This window comes from Tympanuchus pallidicinctus, unplaced genomic scaffold, assembly GCF_026119805.1.
Source record: "Tympanuchus pallidicinctus isolate F22 unplaced genomic scaffold, pur_lepc_1.0 scaffold8, whole genome shotgun sequence".
Taxonomy (NCBI): Eukaryota; Metazoa; Chordata; class Aves; order Galliformes; family Phasianidae; genus Tympanuchus; species Tympanuchus pallidicinctus.
In genome coordinates, this window is record NW_026294802.1 from 45,139,415 (window position 1) to 45,159,978 (window position 20,564).

Genomic DNA, 20,564 nt, shown 5'->3' on the forward strand with positions numbered 1-20,564 from the left:
GGCCATTGGTAGAGTCGGAGGGAGAGGAGGAACGTGGTCCAATCAGCGGCCGCCACGCTCTGGGCCAATCGGAGCCCCCCGCGTGCACAGATTTGCCGGGCGGGGCGGGACGGAGAGCTGCGGTGACAGTAACTCCAGGCTCCGCCGCCATCGTGAGTGCGGGCAGTCGTGCTCGGCTCGGAGCCGGCCGCCATTTCTACTGACGGCTGTCTCGGAGCTTAGGGTGGCTGGCGGCGAGCTCTGCCCTCACCTAACATGGCCGGCGAGGAGGCGGTCACGTGAGCTCGGCGCTATTCTCCTCACTCCTCCCGCCGGCGCCCTCTGGGGGGCGGCCACGTGGAGAGCCGGCGGGTGAGCGCGGGGCGGGACGGGACAAAGCGCGACAGGGCGCGGTGCCGGGGGTAGAGGTGAGACAGGGGCGCGGTGGCGGCTCTTTGAGGGACGAGGCGGGAGGCAACGGGGGCAGAGAGGCCGCGGGCGGGCGGGCGGGGAGCTGCTGCCGCCCGGCGTCCCCGAGAGATCCCGCCCCTGCAGCCATCAGCCCTTCGGTGCGGAGCGCCGGCCGGGCAGGAGCTGGCGCTGTGCGGCTGAGAGCACCGCCAGGGATGGCCGTTCTGTGCGAGCGTTGTCGCTAGCGCAGCCGTTACGCCCGGGTTCTATTTCCCCTCGGCTCTTTCTGGCTCCCGTCGCGTAGCGCTGCCGTGGCCTGGCGGGGGGTGGGGGACGGGGAGGAGCGGCCTTGCGGGTGCGCTCCCTGGGGTCGCGACACCCCGCGGGTTGGGGTCACCCCGCTCCGTCGGGCTCGACGCCACGACAGGAGGCTGCTCGCCTCTGCGGCGATGGCTCTTTATTCCGAAAATAGCTCTGTAGCAATCAGGGAAGTCAGCGCGTACGTCAGTATACAGGCCAGTGCGCTCCTAAATGCTGGCCCTATAACCTGGCGTTAAGCCGTTGTGATTCCTCAATTCCTAACCTATGGAAATGCGGTGTTACCTTATCTCTTACGATACCCTGCGGGGTACAGCACGTAAGATGCGGTCACGTACTTGATTCATTTGGCAGTGATTCTATAGCTGACGCTGGGAGCAAGGAGGAGTGTCGGGAGGAGCGGAGTGGCTGAGGGTCCCCGACCCGTGCTCGGCTGGCGGCGCTGCCCAGGTAGGTGGCGGCCCGGCGTGAAACGACCGCCAGAGGGCGCTGTGCCCGCGCGGAGCGGAGTCCATTGGTCCTTAAGGGCCTGTTGACCAGCCCAGGTTGGCGGCGTGTGTGTAAGGAGAGGATTGGTTTGGTCGGGAGCGTCCCGTGTATCTCGTCTGTAAGTGTGTTGTATGGAAGGGAGAAAGTGCTTTTTCACTCTCCAGTAGGCGTATTCTACGTAGCTTTATAGTTCCTTCGTAGCTGGTACTGTCCCAGGCTTTGTTTCCTGGCTCAGATTTCTATTTCCTGTTGCTTTTTTTTTCTACTTTCATAACTTCCCAAGCTAATGAGCAGGGATACAGCTTAAAATAGCAACTATCACATTCATTTTTATAAATGTTGATGGGTTAAAAAACAAACAAACAAACACCTTCAGTGCTTAAATCTGACCTCAGAGGTTATCTCTAGAATGGAGTTGGACAAGCTATTGAAGCGTACCAAAGATAGTAGCCAACAAGGGAGGATGCTAGTTGGCGTGCTCTTGATGGCTCTGCTTGAATGCTTCCAGACAGTGTGTGAAGGGGTGAAATGCCATCTCTGGAGAAATTTGGGCACAATCTGATGCATTGCTGCAGGCTTGAGGGCAGAGTGGCTGGCAAGCTGCAGCAGAGAAATGGGTCTAGGGATGTTGTTGACAGCTGGCTGCATGTCTGCCACCAGCATGCCCAGGTGACTAAGAAGGCCAATGGCATCCTAGTATGCTTCAAAAATAGTGCAGTCAGCAGGAGCAGGGAGGTGGTCATCCTTTTATACTCAGTGCTGGGTGAGACTGCACCTTGACTGCTGTGTTCAATTTGGGTTGCTCACTGAGAAAGATACTGAGGCCCTGGAGTGTGCCAAAGAAGGGCAACAAAGCTGTGAATGGTCTGGAGAACAAGTCTTACAGGGAACAGCAGGGAGAACTGGGATTGTTGAGGCTGGCCAAGAGGAGGCTTAGAAGAGACTTTATTGCTCTCCTGTCCTACTTGAAAGGAGATCCTAGCAAGGTGGCAGTCAGCCTCTTCTGCGTAGTGATAGAATGAGAGTCAGTGGCCCGAAGTTGTGCTAGGGGAGGTTTAGGTTAGATATTAGGAAAAAATTCTTATAGTGGTGAAGCATTGGAGCAGGCTGCCTATAGAAGTGGTTGAGTGGTCTCTAGAGGTGTTCAAGAAACATGTAGATGTGGTACTTGGGGACACGGTTTAGTGGGCATGGTGATAATGGCTTGATTGTTGGATTAGTTGATCTTAATGGTCTGTTATAACCTTAGTGATTGTGTGATTCAGTGTGTGGATTGGCTGCAAAACTCTTCATGTATTTATCCTGAAGAGTGTCTAAAAAGCATAGCTGAGCCAAGTAGGGAAGACTGGAAAGTGAATTCTTGAAACTTCTCATGCTTCCACAAAAGAAATATTAAGAAAAGAATAAGCTACTTTTGAAAGAACTGTTTGAGACATTTGTTTCTTTCAGATGGTTTTTTTTAAACATTATTTTCACCCCATTGAATTCCAGGAAGGGATGAACTCCTGTTGAGAATCTCTCTGAGGTTCAATTTCTGTGAGGGAGTAAACGTTGTTATGTCATCTGGCTCTGAAGATTCTTCAAAAGTTGCTAGAATGTTGATGATGAATAAGACTGTATTTGATTAGTATATTACTCTAACCTTTATTATTAAAAGGTAGTGGGTTTTTTTAATTGAAACCTGTTTTTGGCAGTTAAAAAAAAAAAATGTAAATTGCATGTATTCTTGCTTTTATATAGCCAATTCATTTTAAGAATCAAATTCAGTGCCTCCCTGCCTACTTGTGATAAACGGCACTTGAATTTTGAGGCTTGTCAACATCAATTTTCAACAGAGTAGGTTATCTTGAAACTTGACAAGATCACTAAATTTATTAAACTTGATCTCAGAAGACTAGGTGTTGTCTTCATGCTTTGTTTTTAATCTCCTAGCTTGTTTCCCTTCAGGGAATTTCAGGACATATAATGCATACATTTATCTTCAAAATCTCAGTGCTCTGGCAAAAGCTTCCTTTCTTCAGGCATGCACTAGGATTGGAGTCTACAAGATCTTAGAAAAGAACGAAAAAAAAAAAGCTTTGTGATTAAACTGTATATGGGATATGCAACTTCAGTGTCACTCACTGATAAAGCTGTTTGGCTCTTGAGTCCTTTTCCAAGGATTCATTGACTCCTGTAATAGCTGAAGTTTGGATGAAGGAATTTCAGCTTGCTGCTGGGATACGTGTCAAATACAAGTTGTTCAAACATTTGTGCTGCTATATGGCCTGATTCTTCAGCGTCCATTTTTCTGTGGGTAGATTTTTCAGAAATGTCAGGTATCTCTGTATTTAATGGAAGAATTCAGCAAGGGAGCTTTCTAGAGGCAAGAGTTTATACAAGGTAGACTGCACTGTACAGATACTTAATTCCTATCCAGCACTTCTTGAAGTGGTAGTCCAATACCTCATTTACTACTGCTGTGGAAAAAGGATTATGCTGTGACAGAACTCATTTTTATCCATCCGAGTAAAGAAGTAGTACTAGGCATGGGTTAACAACTTTCCATTTCATGGGATATGTTTATTTAGGCTATTTACATTGTAAAACAAGGCAAAAATTGTAAAGACCTACCGCAGAACTCTTCCTTTGAGCCCCAGATCAGAGCTTTTGTTAGAGTCTGTAACAGTAGGAATTACACAAAATAGAAGATTTCTAGTACTATTTTCTAGTAACTTTTCCTATTATGTGTAGGAATATATATGTAGATGTATGTATGGATTGAATCGGAATCACCAAGGTTGGAAAAGACCCATCCAGTCCAACCTATCACCAGTAGATCTCACTAAAACTTGTTCTTCAACACAGCATCCAAACATTCCTTGAACACCTCCAGAGTCGGTGACTCCACCACCTCTCTGGGCAGCCCATTCCAGTGCCTGACCACTCTTTCAGAGAAGCAGTATTTCCTAATGTCCAGCCTGAATCTCCCTTGGCACAGCTTGAAGCCATTCCCTCTAGTCCTATCGCAGTTACACGAGAGAAGAGGCCGACCCCCAGCTCACTACAGTGTCCCTTCAGGTAGTTATGGAGAGCAATAAGGTCTCCCCTGAGCCTCCTCTTCTCCAGGCTGAACATTCCCAGCTCCTTCAGCCGCTCTCACAAGGCCTGTGCTCCAGACCCCTCACCAGGTTTGTTGCCCTCCTTTGAACCCGCTCCAGGGCCTCAGTGTCTTTCTTGCAGAGAGGGGCCCAAAACCGGACACAGGTTGTGCAGTTTGGTGCAGCCTCACTAGTGCTGAGTACAGGGGGACAATCACTGCCCTGTTCCTGCTGGCAACACTGCTTCTGATGCAAGCCAGGATGCCATTGGCCTTCTTGGCCACCTGGGCACACTGCTGGCTCGTGTTCAGCCAAGCATCAATCAATACCCCCAGGTCCATTTCCTCTATGCAGTCCTCCAGCCATTCCACCCCAATCCTGTAGCATTGCCTGGAGTTGTTGTGGCCAAAGTGCAGGACCCGGCATTTGGCCTTGTTGAACCTCATCCCATTGGCTTCAGCCCAGCCTGTCCAGATCCCTCTGTAGGTCCTCGCTACCCCCAGGCAGATCCACACTTCCAGCCAACTTGGTGTTCTCCACAAACTTACTGAGGGTGCATGCGATGCCCTTATCCAGGTCATCAATAAAAATTTGTGAGTATATATGAGGGCTGCTCTGGACATACTGCCTCCAATTTATTATATTGGTCTACAACATCGGGATGGATGTTGGTGGTATGGAAGTAAGGGTTGAACCTTTGCATCAAGATTCTGTTACATCCTGTTGCCATGTGACAGATGGCAGCAGAGGGGCAGTCTGACAAAATGGTGTCTGATGTGGAAATGCGTATGAAGCAAAAGTGTCTCATTGAATTCCTCCATGTGGAAGAAGTGGCACCCATTGACATGCATTGAGACTTGCTGAATGTTTATGGGGACCAAGCAGTGGATATGAGCACGCTCACGCAGTGACTGGTGAGTTTCAGCAGTGGTGACAGTGGCAGCAGATCACCTCTGCTGGTGCATATTTCTACAACCATAGCATGTAGGCTCTTGTTCGTTGCTGTCAGAAATGCGTAGTTAATGTTAAAAAAGGTAGTTTGTAGCTTAGAATTTGCTCTGTCAGTTAGCGTTATTGTGTTCCTTGTGTCTGTTGTAGTTTTTGTGGAAATAAGCTTTACCTTCAGAGCAATCTGTGTATATAGCACAATATAGATGCATGCTATTTGCAGGGATTGTATAGTTTTCTGGATTAATTGACATTAGTTTGGAAATAAAGAGTATTTATGACATTATATCTGTTTCTCTTTAATGTTAGGAAGGACAAATCGAGGAAAAGGTGACTATAGGAGGCAATTGCTGAATGATCCTAATAAATCTGCCAGTTGTCTGACATCTGTCTGATGGACAGATTTAGACCAAAACACGGGAGAAAACATTTCCAACCAAAAACCCAATTGTACCTAAAAAGTGCCATTTTTCAAGTTTCATGTCTTTGAGAACGGAACAAGAATAACAATAAACAAAATACCTCGACTTTTATGAAATTTAACCTAGAAAAGTGGGAAGCTTAAAATAGTAGAACTAGACCACCATTTCTGCTGGAAATGATAACGGAAGTTGACTTTTTAAAACTAGTTTATGATTTTAAATTACTAAAGGTTAGCATTAAAATACCTGTGTTTTTTATGCCCTTGATATCAGCTGAAATACTTTGCAGGTAATGCCATGGGTCAGCACGGTGTTGTGAAACAAAGCACTATGGACAGATGGCCTTTCCTTCTATGCAGTAGTGTGAAGGTTTGGGTTTTGACAGTGCTCACCCTGTAATGATGTGTGGTGTGGGTGCCAAGGGGGATTCCTTTCTGCTTGCCAAGACCATACCTAGCCACTGGCAAGCTAACAAACTCAGAAGTTCAAAGTACTCTGTTCTGAACAATTAATCATCTTCTGGCTTCCTCTCCCATGAGCTTCAGAGTCCCAGACAAAAGAGATAGTATGTCCTGAAGATCATGTGTAAATCCAGTGTGAGATTAAAGGGAGAAGAAATTACAGAGCTCTCTTCCATAAAACACAGGCATAATTGAGATGGTGCTCTTGGCAGTAGAGACAGTATGGGGCACAAAGGGAAGCATTTGAAGTAGGGTCTGTGTTAACTGAAATGTTACAGATTGAAAATGAGAGCCTTTGCACTTGCTGGAGATGGCACAAATCCTGAAATGTAGTCTGAATATCTTTTTGTCTATCTAGTCCATAGCTGTAGATTATTCAGTTTATTTATTTTTTTGTTTAGTATGGTAGTACCTTTTCTTTCTGTACGAATCACCCTGACCAATTTCTCTCTGTTTCTGTACCTCGTTATTAATGTATTAATTTCTATACCATGCTATTAATGTGTGTTCTTTTATCTTCTGGTCTTGATAGGTGAATATATGTGAATTTTGAACACAGGATGGCTCAGAAGAGGAGCTCAAGTGGTGGGCGGTCATTCCCATTATTGTTGTTGATTATTGTTGTGGCTTTTGTTCATTTAACTGTCTGCCCATTTACAAAAGTGGAGGAAAGCTTTAACCTACAGGCTATCCATGATGTTGTGTACCACCAACTGGACTTGGATAAGGTAAATTCAAAATAGGTGTTCTTTTTTTGGATACTGTTAAAGCTTGCTATTACTTTCTATATGAGTAGAAAATATGCAGTGTGAATATAATTTATCTTGATTTTCTTTTGTTTCTAATTTGCCTATCTTAAGTTTTTCTTTTTGCAGTATGACCACCATGAATTTCCTGGAGTTGTCCCAAGAACGTTTCTTGGACCGATCTTTATTGCTGCTCTTTCCAGCCCAGCCATATACATACTTTCCCTGTTAAAAATGTCCAAGTTTTACTCCCAACTGATTGGTATGTGAACTTTGAATTCAAACTTGGTTTAATGTAATGTAATATTCAGTGTTTGAGTCAGTGGTTAAAATGCTGTATTTTTGCTAATGAGGGATTTTACAAACTGTAGTTATGTGGAGCCAGCATAGCAATTCCACTTGTTTTTGGGGGGGGCTGTAATTAACAACACAGAGGAAGTGTTTCTTAGCAAAAACCTAGAGAAAGTGTGTTCAGAGAATATATTCCATTGTATACTTCCATTTACACTTTGTAAGATATTGCTTGATTTGGGCACAGAATCACTGACCTCTGCGCAGAAGTATCAAGCAAGTTAAAGATGAGTTAAAACAAACTAATGTGGAAAGGGTTTGGTTCTTTTCTATAAAGTGGCTTGCGTTATAAGCTCTTCAGTTATGTTCTTAGTAATTTCTTCCCTTTGTGTCTTTACACATTCATTGGTGATCAGTCTGATTATGTTGTGTTTGTATTGTTCTGATAGTCAGAGGAAGCTTGGGGCTCAGTGTGATTTACACGCTATGGAAGTTGCAGAAAGAAGTTAGAAAGCAGTTTGGAGCAACTACATCAACAATCTTCTGTCTCATAACTGTTACTCAGTTTCACTTGATGTTTTACTGTACACGAACCCTTCCCAATGTATTTGCACTTCCTTTTGGTAAGTATTTGCGTATGGATAATTTCAAAATGTGGAAATTCTTTTCAAATGTGTGGATAATTAAGCTATAGAAAAAATATGGTCTGCCCAAGTTAATATTTATGCTCTGTTATGCTATGTGATAACAAGATGAGAAAACTTGAGTGGTTTTGAGGTGGGTTTTTTTTTTCCCAGAAATGTTTACAGTGACTGTTAAATCTAATACAACATCTGAATACATGATGAGTTGGAGTTTCTCAGAGACTTGAGTACACTTATCTAATGCATAAAACAAAGGTTTTGGTAAAACTAAAGCAGTAGGCATACTTTCTGTTTAAAAGAAAAAACAAACACAGATCTGTAGGACTTAATCTACACAGGAAGCCATTTTCTCATGAGGCTGTGGAACTAACTCTCACGGCAAGCTCTCCACCTTACTTTTCTGGAATCACCTATAAATCTAACAGTACAGAACTGGGGAAAAAAAAATCCATGTCAAAATCATACCCTACGTACATGGTTTTTCCCCAGAGATGATGGGAGGAAAAATTAACCACATATACTAAATATTAGCATAGTCACTTAATGCTTCAGTGGAATTTGTTTGGCTTGATGTAGGAGCCTGCATAGATCAGAACTGAAAAACAAAACGAAGAAAACTGAGTCATCAAACACTGTGTAGTAGTAAACTTTCCAGCTCATTTCTGTGGGTATTAAAAATACAAATTGTTTTAAGTGTTTCTACTCTTAGTATTTCACATGTAATCAGTTGGTATTGTTCCTTTGCATTTTGCTTAGGGTCCAGACCACTTTACAATGTAGTCAGTGATTTGAACTCTGTAGTAGCAGAGGTAACTTTGTGGAGATACAGTTTATCTCCAGCTAACATTACAGATGGATTCGTAGTTCCTTCTCCCTCACCTGTAGTCTGTAGTCTCTTTTTCATATTTGAAATGGGGTGCTGTTGTCAGTAATACAAGATATACTAATCTAAGGGAAAAAAAAAAAAACTTTTCAGGAGATGGTGGGAAATGATAATTATGAGTCTTAGTTTGAAAGGCAATTAGTATTTAAATTTGAATGGGGTGGGGGTCAAAAGCTATCAAATGCACTGTCCAGAAGAGCTGCCACATGTTCCTTTTGCAGTATGCTTTTTCTGATTACTTAAGCATCAGTGATAGTATGATACATGATTTTCCAAGCTCTGTTTCTGTGACAGAAGGAGGATTTCTGGACAAAAACTTCTAGGAAGACTGAGATGGGATGGGTTGGGAAGTTTGAGTAACAGAGTGCTTTTCTTAATAAAAGCGTTGCCCTGTAGAAAACAAATAGATGAGACAGTGTATTTTATCTTTACAGTGCTGTTGGCATTGACATTTTGGATACAGCAAAAGCAGAGGCCATTCATTTGGTTCTCAGCTTTGGCAATTATAGTCTTCAGATCAGAGCTTGCCATATTCTTAGGTCTCATGCTTCTCGTGACATTTTTAACCAAAAGGATCTCCATTTTAAAGATACTTTCCCATGCTGTTCCTGCTGGATGTTTTTGGTTGGGTAAGTATTTGCTGGGGGGGAGGGGGGAAGGAGAAGCCACATATTAAATTCAGCAGAAATATGGAGATTTGCTTATTTTTATTTTTTTTTATTTCTCCTCTAGTGTCCTGGCCCTTGGGGTTTGGTTTTGTCTCATTCTGTTTACCAGTAATACCCCAAGCATGTTAATCATGTTTATTTCTTTGTATGTTTGTGTGCAAGGAAGTAAGTATGCACAGAGCCCCAGGAAGGTGATCTCTGCCTTCAGATATCCTGTATGATGTCCTGGTCTTGAAAAATCTTAGATGTACAAGTATAATTAGTACCAGGCTGCAGTTCCAGGTACATTATCAGCTGTATTATCTATTGCCATGATGACAGGCTGAAACTGAGGATGAAATGAAAGTGACAGACAGGGGTACTGAATAAGAGGATTGTGGAGGGTCACAGTTCTACTTTGTATGCTTGAGGTTTAAAAAAATTCTCCGTTGTGTCTCTTTATTACATTAACTTCAACAGCTATGATTTTCCACGTTGGAGAGGCTGAAAAATTTTGTTTCTACTTATTCACGGACAGCTCATGCACATGCATTTAAACACTCTAAGCTTTTCTGCCAGCCTGACTGATAAAAATACTATCATCAGATGACCAGTGATGAGCTATGGTAGCATGGTTAATTTTCTGCAGTGTGGGCAGCAGAGACAGTGAAGGATCATTGCACGTGCATTCGGAAGCACTTCATTCAGAGTCCATAGGTCCAACAGGAGTTTCACTGATACTCCCATTCCCTCACTGGCAAAATTCATAAATACCAGAGCGGTTCTTGGGGAGCTGAGTGGAGGAGATAGGACTGATGGATTTGCTGCTTTTCTGTTTGCCTTTAATCCGTTATCATCCTTTATCATCAAGTTTGTGTTGCTGTCATCAGTAAATGTGCAGTGTGGATGTGCTTGTTTGGTTTGCCTTAGTTTTTAATTCATCCAGATGTGTATTTAATTCTTTCAGGGCTAACAGTGGCTGTGGACTCTCTATTTTGGAGGCAACTTGTGTGGCCTGAAGGGAAAGTGCTCTGGTATAATACAATTTTAAACAAAAGTTCCAACTGGGGAGTATCCTTTGAAACATCCAGGGAAAAAGAGCTGTAACATTGTCAGCTGATGTGAAGACTTACTCCTGAGACTCAGTTCTGGTGTTACTGAAATACTTGATGAAAAGCAGAGTGTATGTGAAGTTATAAGGCAATGTCAGTACCTTAGATCTTTCCTTAAAATTTTAACTTTCCTCTGCTGGTTTTTCTTTTTGCTTCTTCTTGGTGTCCCAGTATAAATCCAGGTTCCTTCCCTGTGATTTTCTTCATCAGTAACAACACTTAATGTACCTTTATTGGATGATTTGAAAGCAGTTAGGCAACTGCTCTTGCTTTTCAAGAGTAAGGCAGAAAACCAAATCCCTGGAATAATGTGATATACAAAATTCTACTGCATGTTTGCAAATTTTGTCTGTTGCTGTAAAGAATAGTTACTCATTAGCAGTAAAACCATCCTTAACTCTCCTTTTCACCTTGAAGATATCCCCCTTCTTTTGGTATTTCTATTCAGCTTTGCCTCGTGCTTTGGGATGCAGCATTATATTTGTACCTTTAGGTGCAGCAGAAAAGAGAACTCGGATATTACTTTTGCCAGCACTGGGCTTTATTTTCTTGTATTCATTCCTTCCACACAAAGAGTTGCGCTTTATCATGTACACTTTCCCCGTCTTCAACATAGTAGCTGCTAAAGTGTGCTCACGAATGTAAGTTTGAGATGGCTTTTTCCTTTTTTTTTTTTTCTTTTTCTTTTTCTTTTTTGGAATGTAAGAAGAAGGAGAACGTGTTACTGTTCTTATACAATTCTTTCTCTCCTGGAATCGTGATTATATTAAGGTCTAGAGAAAGAATGTCTGTATCATTCTGCCTATTCTTCTAGTGAGAGAAATGGAGACAAAAGTGATAGGATTTGAAGCAATAATTTGATAAGTCTGTGGCAGAGGCAAAAATGGAGTTGTGATCTAGAGTTCTGAATTGCAGTAGCATCATGCTATTGCAATTCAGTTTATCCAATAGAGAAGGAGTTACTAGTGTGTTGTTAACATAAGTTTCCTCAGGAAATTGTTTAATACACAGGTGGAATCATATGTTACCATATATACTCATGAAACTTGGAGTTTGTATTAAATGACTACACTTGAGTATCTTGAGTAAACAAATTTAAGTTGAATTCTGAATTTATCTGAAATAGAGTATATCCATAGCTGAGTTTTGAATGCAGAAATACTTCTCTGTAATGATAAACCTTAGTCAATTTTTTTAATAAGGATATTCAAATTTAAGTGTTTGTTGCTATAATTTAGTCTCCTAGTAATAATGAATGCATTCCTTACGTGATTGTAATTAAGTTTGCACTGTTCTTTATTATCTAACTGGGTTTTTTTTTTGTTTGTGAAAAATCACAGTAATCAATGACCATTAGGAAACAAATATAACAGTTTAGTCTTGCTCTTTTTTCCCCTCTCAATAGATTGAATAACTACCGGAAATCCTGGCTGTACAAACTTGGATCTTTTTTTGTTGTAATGCATCTTCTAGTTAATGCTGCTTATTCTGGAACTTCTCTGTATGTTTCACATTTCAATTATCCTGGAGGAGTAGCAATTCAGAAGTTGCATGAGTTGGTACCTTCAACAGCAGGTATGTCAAGCTGGTTTTGAGGTATGTTTGTCTAACTCAGTCGTAATTTTTTGCTATTAGTACATTTTTACATGTATTGAATTTTGCTTCTTCACGTTTTCATGCATCTTTTCAGTTACTATTGGTGACCTTACAGTAATTTTGAAACTTTGTTTGTTTCTGCAGAGGTCTCTGTTCATATTGATGTAGCTGCAGCACAAACAGGAGTCTCTCGGTTTCTAGAAATCAATTCAGATTGGAGGTATGTTCAGATTTTAAAAGGAATATATATATATATATTTATATATATATTATATTTATTATATATATTATTTATATATATATATAATCATTCATAAAATAAGCACCTGATACTTAATTTTTATACATATGTATATATGAATCTTCAGGGAATTTGGGTATGTGAAGTGCTGCCAATTTAGAGACAGAACACTGTTTTGGTTAGTTCTGTTTTGCTTTAATGCCATATAATCTTTAAATACATGAGAAATAAAAGGACAGCACAGAAGTTATTTTGCTAAGGCACTGATATCCTTAAAAGAGCTACATTTGCTATTTCACTAGGTTTTATAAAACACAGTTGTAGATGAACATCTTTCTGTTCTTGGTAGAACATAATACATTTATTAATAAAGTAAATTAATAGGGACATAATAATTGGGGGGAATCTTATTTTATCTGTTTTTAAATGCTGTGTTGCAAAGTGAAGCTTATCTACGTATTAATATTTAAAGTCTTTTTATGTGAAACATCCTTCAGATAGATTATGTTAAAGCTGCTGTCACATAGACTGTTAGTTATGTTCATTCTCTGGTAGATAACAGTTTTGAGAGCTTTGTTACCATGAGCAGAATACACAGTGTATTAAGAATCATAATATCTAAACAAATAGTAGAGGATATCTGTGGGGTGCCGTTGCTTGCTTTTCAGGTTGATGCAAAAAAAGGGTGTCTCTATGATTCAAGGCCTACCTTATCAACCGAAGTCAGGATTTCTAATTTAAAATGTCATCTTAATGAAAAACCTTACTTTATCCTTGCACAAACAGGTTTTGGTTTTAGTTTAAGTCTGAGTTAGAGTTGTTTTTCCCAACTTGAGCTGTTCAGGATAAAATGAAGAAACATAACTAATTTACTGCATTGTTTGAGAAAAAAATTTGTAATAGAGAAAAAGAAGGGAATAGTATGCTTCCAGGACAAGCTGCAGGAATTGCTGTATTGCCTTTTTTTCTTTTCTCTGTGCTCTTCTTTAGTATCATGATGATATTGTCAGTTAAAGGCAGAATTTCTGTCATATTTACCAATCCGCTGTTCAGAATTATTTTTTTTGCATCTTCTGTGTAGAGAGGGTTTTAATACATGAGTAGTTGGGGGAGACATTACTCTATTAGTACAAGTGATAGAACACACATGATAACTGAAAAGCTCCAGTCTTTTTTTTGAAGATACATAAATACTTATTTAAACTACTCTTAAATGTATTGGATAAACAAAACTTTCCAAATACAGTGCTTAAGTTTGTTGGCCTTTTTTAGATGATAGAGTTTGTTTGGATATTTCTTATTACTTGATCGAGGTTTTTGTGGTGCAGTGGGATTGGAAAGTGCATGAATAATATCCCTGTCACTGATGGATGGTTCATAGTGTTGGAGCTGTAGGGTCTCTATCACTTTTATCTTTCCTTATCATAAGAAGTCTTAAGGGAGGGCTGGTTCATTATAAAGTTTCACATACAAAGGGCTACTGTGTTGTCTGACAGCACAATAGTGCAGAGTTTAGTGTCATCAGCTGTCCATTTTCTCTTTATTTAAGAATGTGACAGATGGGAGAAAACTAACCTACCATCTTCATAGATAGCTTTATGGATGGCGCAGCTATGAGGACTGATGATTCTTTAGGAAAACTACAATCTACAAATGAAAGTCTCTTAGAAGTTAACAGCTTTCAGTGGTGTGCTTAGATTAAATCTATGTGCCTCAAGAAAAATGCAGGTGATCCATTATTTTTCTTCAAAGGTTGACTGAAATAAGCTTGGTGCAGATTCTTACACAAGACAGGTGTTACAGTCTTGTCTTCAATTATGTAGTCTCTTTGAACCAGGAATAAATATGCTGTGTAAGCTTCAAGTATTTAAAAATAATAAAATTCAAAAATGCTTGCAGCCAGATGAAAGGCCTTTTATTTGCTGATGAGGAAAATGCAAAACTAGTAGTTGGTAAAGCCTATTACAAAGTATATCATTCTTTCTGCCAGTTTTAACACATCTATCATCCTACATGGCATCCTAAATGATCTTTCTGGCAATAGCAGATGAAATTAGAGTGTGCTTTTTTTGTTGTTGTTTTTGTTTTCTGTTTCAGAACACTTGTAATGCAAGATCTGGTCCTGTATTTGGTTAACCATGCACACAAATCCTTTAGTTTGCTGTAGAGTGTCTGTCGCTTCACATATCTTAAATGTTAGTGACTTTGTTGGAAATATGTGAGATTATTGCTTCCAGTTTTCCACAGAGAATTCAGGGAGATGAGAAGCCAGGTCTGCAAAGCTACACATGGTAAAGGATGCTCATAGGTACATGCAAGAGTAGTTGCAGGCTTGGGATTGCACAACTTTAGTACCGGTGTTCACTTCAGTAACAACAGCCACAGACTTGAGTAAGTTAATTGTGAAACATGTGGGGAGGAATCAGGTGCCTAAGTTACAAAAGCTGGTGGAGAATAGCTTGCAGAAGAGGGCAACAGAAAGAGTGAAGAGCTGCATCACTCTTCAGTTGGCTTACAGATTATTTTTTTTTAACACTCTTGTTATGGTTAGATACTTATGACTGTTCTGTCCTAAACGAACTAAAGGTAAGTAACTTTGCTTTTAACCTCTATCTTCTGTACTGTTTTCCATCATTAGTAAGTGTGGGATATTTTTCTGGAATATGGAACAAAGAATTAAAGCCAGGTCTTCGCCTTTCAGAAGTACAGGAAACAGTGGTCTGTGGAATATTGAGGGCTGCACTCAACTTGTCCTTCCCCTTGTGAAGTTGTTGGATTGAGGACTCAATTAGGATGTCACATCCAATATGAGCATCCTAACCCTTGGGCTACAAAGTTCACCTTCTTCTCTTCAGTGAAGACAGCATCTTCATGAGACACTAAGAGAGATTCCTCATAGTCTAGATAATTAGGTTTATGCATTTCTGTGACATGTGAGGGATGAACTGAACTCAAGTGCTCAGTTCTGGGCTCAGATCAGACAGAGAACGTACATCTAAATCTTCAATATCCCTGTCAAATACTTCAGCCATTTGGTTTTTCATCTCTTAAATTCCCTCTGCAGCTAGATTGAACGTAAGCCTTCTTAACAAATAACTGTAAGTGGACATGTTAAGTACTTTTGAAACTTAGTTGCCTTTTATATATGTATTATATAGAGATAATAACGTGTATTTAGTACTCTTTAACAGGTTTATAAAAGCTGACCTTAAGTCAACTGCCCAAGCATGCTGTAGATCAGGAAATTGAACAAGTGCCAGGTTAACACTTCAGTTTCCAAGCTGTTCTTTCTTTCCTGTGGTGTTCAGTGCAGTGTTTTCCCTGCTGTTTTCTGGGGCTCATACTTGAACATTTCACTACCAGGAAAGAAAGATTTCTGATGAAATGCTTCATAACAGATTTTCTTAATTTCAAAAGGAAAAGGCAAGACTGTTATCCAAACATCAATTTTTGTAGATAATGCTCAGACTGCCTGTTATTCTCTATAGTCATTGGCTTCGTGCTTTTTCCACAGAACTTAGAAGGCTAGATAAGAAATTTTCTACAAGTCCTAAATTAGATGATAGTAGTAGCAGAAAGATTTGCATGGGATGACTAGCTCTCTAGCCTCTTGAAAAAATAACGTTTTGTTCTCCAAATAATTTTAAAGCAGGCATATAACTGAGAGTGTTTTGCATTTGTTTGTTTTGTTTCATCTTGGAGAGTATCTGCCTTGTGATGTGTAGAGAGGAATGTAACTAAAGCTTGTGTATTCTCTACAGGTATGATAAAAGAGAAGATGTTAAACCAGGAGACCAGCTGATGTTTTCTTATACACACATACTGATGGAAACAAACCCTCTTCAGATATCACATTACAAGACAACCCACAGGCCGCTGGCAAATATACCTGGCATCAGTAAAATTGGGTTGAACCTTACTGCACTACCTCCTTTTACTTTAAACTTAAAACCAAAATTAGTACTGTTGGAAAAACTTCCTCTATCATCTTGACTGTGAATTTTATGTAAGTCTTTTGGTGTAATTTTGCTGATGACTGAATGATCTATGACAACAGCAGATTATCATTCCAGCACTGCAGTTCAGCTTCTGTGAAAAGGTACAGAAAATCTTTGTATTGATCAGTATTTAGCTTCATCCTGTTTATTATATGAATACTATAATGCATTCCTAGTCAGTATAAACTCAAATCTGAGTTAGATATTATTAGATGTGTTTGAGAGAGGCTGCCTGCAAGTTTAGTGCTATTAAGTGAAATGTCTACTTAATTTGGGTAGTTGTTTCATAATGCAGCACAGGTATGTCCTAATTGTCCTATATAAGATACATAATGGAACGAGATCTTACTTTGGCAATAACTTTATATGTAATCTGTGTGTGCAAAGATGTATTACTCGATATATCTGCAGGACTGTAACCCGCTTAGTTGTCAGATTGCCTGTGTGAAACTTGAATGATGTTATCAGCATAGGAAAGCCATATTCATTGTAGCTTCATCACAATACATGATTGTGCCCTCTGGGCTATTAAACTAATTAAAGTGAAAGGTTCACTTAAACAGCATTTGGACCTTTTGGCAACGCTGTTTTGTTAACAGTATTAAACAGTATTAAAGAACGGTTATCTTTATTTCAGTAGTTCATGAATGAGCAGTGCGACTTGGATTTCACAGAAAATAGTATTTTAAAACTATTTTCCCTTTTCTTCTGCAGTTGTATCTTAATTTGCAGTGCAAAAGTTTACCTACAAAAATATTTACTTGAATACACTTGAAGAAGACAGGTGCTGTTTTATTTCTGTATCAAGTAGTCCCCTTGGAAAAGAATAAAGTACCATGTGTTAGAATTGTATAAATTAGAATAAAATAGTATGCTCTGTAATTTCTTCTTTATTAGATGTTTTTGTTAAGGATGTCTGCCTGGACTGCTGAATGGAAGAAATTTAGGGGTAAAAAAGAGGGAAAATTTTCAGTAGGGATATTTGTAATATGGCAAGAATTCCAGTAGTGTAAAAATTCAGAACTGGTGAAATAAGCATGGGCAGAAAGCTGTTCCTTGCTGACTGAAAACTCAAGTAAAAGAATTGAGTGTTTTTTTTTTTTTTTTTTTTCTTAAAGTGTTTCATTCAGAAACTGTTTATCTGCATGTGCTTCAGTTTTTTAGACTGTATTTTCCTTTTATCCTGTAGATTATGTATCAGAGGAACTGATCTAGTGAGGTGGAGTCTGTCCCATAGTGGGTGGCTGTTGTGCAGGCTTCCTCACACTGAGATCTGGCAGAGGCAACCTGCAGAACTCGTTAGTCCAGTCCGTGGCTCCTCTTGAAATTGAAATCAGTGAAGTACTATCTATTTGACTTTGGAAGAAAACTCAGCTTCCTCCAGAGCCAGTTTGAACATCAAATAATTGACATGATACAGAAGGAAGTATATGTGCAAATAGCTGAGAACTTGGGACATGATGAATGGAAATTTTTGAGTAAGGATTTAAGTCTGATCTGCGTTATGTAACTCCCTCACAGTGTAAGCTGTAACTGAAGAGCCTGAAGTGAAATTTATCCTGTCTGAAATATAGACAAGCATCTGGCAGTGGTAGCAGCGTGTACTACTGCTCTCAAACTTGCTGCTGATTGAAAGTATATACTAGCAGCTCAAATTGGCCTGTTTATTATGTCTTTTAGGAGTAGAGAAAGGAAATATACATTCAAGGACAAAAAAATGAAATACTGAATTGCAGTTTCAGACAGACTCTAGGGTTTATTTGGATCTGTTATATCTTGCTCTACATCTGTGGTTCACAAGAAGTGCTTAGTTTTTCCATCTGAAACCAAGTTGAGGTTGTAGATATGATGCTGAGAAAAAAGTCTTAAGGGGAGTGGGGTGGATAGTTTGGAACAGGCATGCAGATGTTTTTTTCTTCTTAACTTCAGTAGTGGAGAAGGATACTGAGAGGATCAGGAAAACTCACCTCATAAATAAATGGCTTAGAGGTTGGTGCAAAAACAGGAATTTTGTTTGTTTTTTTGACCATGAGACAATTTACTGGGCACCTGGCATGATGGCTGCAGATGGAAGTAGCCTGTCTCCAAGGGGTAAGAGGATTCTAATTGAGGAACTGGCAGGACTGAAAGGTCTTCAAACTACATACAAAGGGGAATGGGGATAAAATAAGGGCCACTGGGGTTGAGCAGAGGGTGGAGTACAAAATGATGGAGTAGGGCAGTGGGATGCTGCTGTTCTATGGGACCCTAGATCCTCTAGAAAGGTGGTGAGACAAAGCCCAGCTGAAGTGCCTTTATACCAATGCACACAGCCTGGGAAATAAGCAGGGGAAGTTGGAAACTAATGCACTTGGAAACTTCTGACCTTGTTGCTATCATGGAAACATGGTGGGATGAGTCTGATAACTGGAATACCACCGCTGAGGGGTATCGTCTCTTTAGAAGGGAGAGGCAAGGTAGGAACAGTGGGGGAGTCAAAGAGTTCATGTCAAAGAGTGGATAGAATGTGAGGAGCTCTTTCTGAGCAACAGTCAGGAACAGGTTGAGCCTGTGGGTTAGAATTAGGGATAGGACTAATAAAGATCAGCTGGTGATAGGGGTATACTACAGGCCACCTGATCCAAGGGAGACTGCTTAGGGGTGTTGTGCTCACAGGCTCTCATCCTGGTGGGGGACTTCAACCTGGATATCTGTTGGAAGAGATGCTGGACAGAGAGCTGCAAGAGATCCAGGAGGCTCCTGGAATCCATTGATGATAACCTTCTGGTTCAGATATTGGACAGACTGACCAGAGGGAGAAGGGTTGCTGGACCTGGAGCTCACCAGTGTGGAGGAGATCATTCAAAGTATTAAGGCTGGCGACAGCGTGGGCTGCAGTGATCATGCCCTGGTCTAGGGCGTGATCTTGAATGTGGGCCTAGCAGATGGGGGCCAGGATCTGAACTTGGAAAGAGTGAACTTTAAGCTGTTCAAGGAATTGTGAGGAAAGATCTCTTGGGCTGCTGTCCTTAAAGACAAAGAGGAAAGCTGGCTACTCTTCAAAGATGCCTTTCTGAGATCACAAGAGATTTCTGTCTCTCTGAATACCAAGGCAGGCAGAGGAGGCAGGAAGCTGGCATGGCTCAGCAAGGACCTGCTGGGCACACTGAGGGCAAAGAAAGATGTGTACAAGCTCTGGAAACAAGGGCGTCACCTGGGAAGAAAACAGGGATGCCATCCAGACATGCAGATGTGGGATCAGGAAAGCCAAGGCACAGGCAGAACTGAACTTAGTGAGGTATGTGAAAAACAGTATGAAGACATTCTACAGATGCATTGGACAGAAGAGACAGGCCAAAGCGAGTGTACCTCCTTTGGTAAATGTAAAAGCACAACTGGCTTCAATGGATGAAGAGAAGGCTGAGGTACTGGATGAGTTCTTTGCCTTGGTCTTCACTGGCAGCCATGATTCTAGTATTTCTCACATCCCTGAGCCCTGCATCCTTAAATCTCTAGGTGGGGACCGGGGCAGTAAATCCCCCCCCACTGTAAGGGCAGAGCAGGTCTGAGACCACCTCATGGGATTGAATGTGTACAGGTTTATGGGGCCGGATGGCGTGCATCCCAGCGTTCTGAAGGAGCTGGCAGAGGTGGTTGCCGAGCTGCTTTCTATCATATTTGAAAAGTTGTGGCTGTCAGGTGAGGTCCTGGGTGATTGGAGGAAGGGTCACATCACTCCCACACATAAGAAAGGGAGCAAGGAGGACCTGGAGAACTAGAGACTGGTGAGTCTCACATCTGTGCCTGGGAAGATCGTGGAACAGATCATCCTGCATGACATGCTTGATCACATGAGGAATGAGCATGTGATCCAAGACAGCCAGCACGGCTTCACCAGGGGAAGGTCACGTTTGACCAATCTTGTGGCCTTCTGTAATGGAGTGATGGCATTGGTGGACAAGGGAAAGGCAACTGGTGGACTTGAGCAAGGCCTTTGATATGGTCCCCCACCACAACCTTCTCTCCAAATTGGAGGGATGTGGATTTGATGGGTGAACCACTCGATGGGTAAGAAATTGGTTGAAAGGATGCAGACAGAGGGCGGTAATTAATGGTTCTGTGTCCAGATGGAGGACAGTAACGAGCGGTGTCCCCCAGGGGTCTGTCTTGGGACTGGTGCTCTTCAACGTCTACATCAGTGGTGGAATCGAGTGCACCCTCAGCAAGTTTGCTGACGACACCAAGCTGAGTGGTGCGGTTGACACGGTGGAAGGAAGGGATGCCATTCAGAGGGACCTCGACAGGCTGGAAAGCTGGGC

The 20,564-nt window shown here is 41.2% G+C and overlaps 1 protein-coding gene across 4 annotated transcripts; it reads left to right on the plus strand.

The window, feature by feature from the left end:
- The first annotated feature begins 164 nt into the window (after positions 1-164).
- Positions 165-17,148, plus strand: ALG12 (ALG12 alpha-1,6-mannosyltransferase). 4 transcript variants are annotated; one of them, XM_052668819.1, is made up of 12 exons: positions 165-407; positions 1,063-1,158; positions 5,937-6,016; positions 6,641-6,836; positions 6,984-7,116; positions 7,595-7,768; positions 9,107-9,301; positions 10,287-10,390; positions 10,849-11,072; positions 11,837-12,006; positions 12,172-12,247; positions 16,030-17,148. In XM_052668819.1, exons 4-12 carry the CDS (start codon positions 6,669-6,671, stop codon positions 16,259-16,261), a joined length of 1,476 nt encoding a protein of 491 aa, XP_052524779.1. In that variant the 5' UTR covers positions 165-407; positions 1,063-1,158; positions 5,937-6,016; positions 6,641-6,668; the 3' UTR covers positions 16,262-17,148. The 4 variants fall into 4 exon arrangements, with proteins under 4 accessions (XP_052524779.1, XP_052524777.1, XP_052524780.1 ...); XM_052668817.1 differs by lacking the exon at positions 5,937-6,016 and having other exon boundaries at positions 166-407; XM_052668820.1 differs by lacking the exons at positions 1,063-1,158; positions 5,937-6,016 and having other exon boundaries at positions 345-407.
- Positions 17,149-20,564: the final 3,416 nt, after the last annotated feature.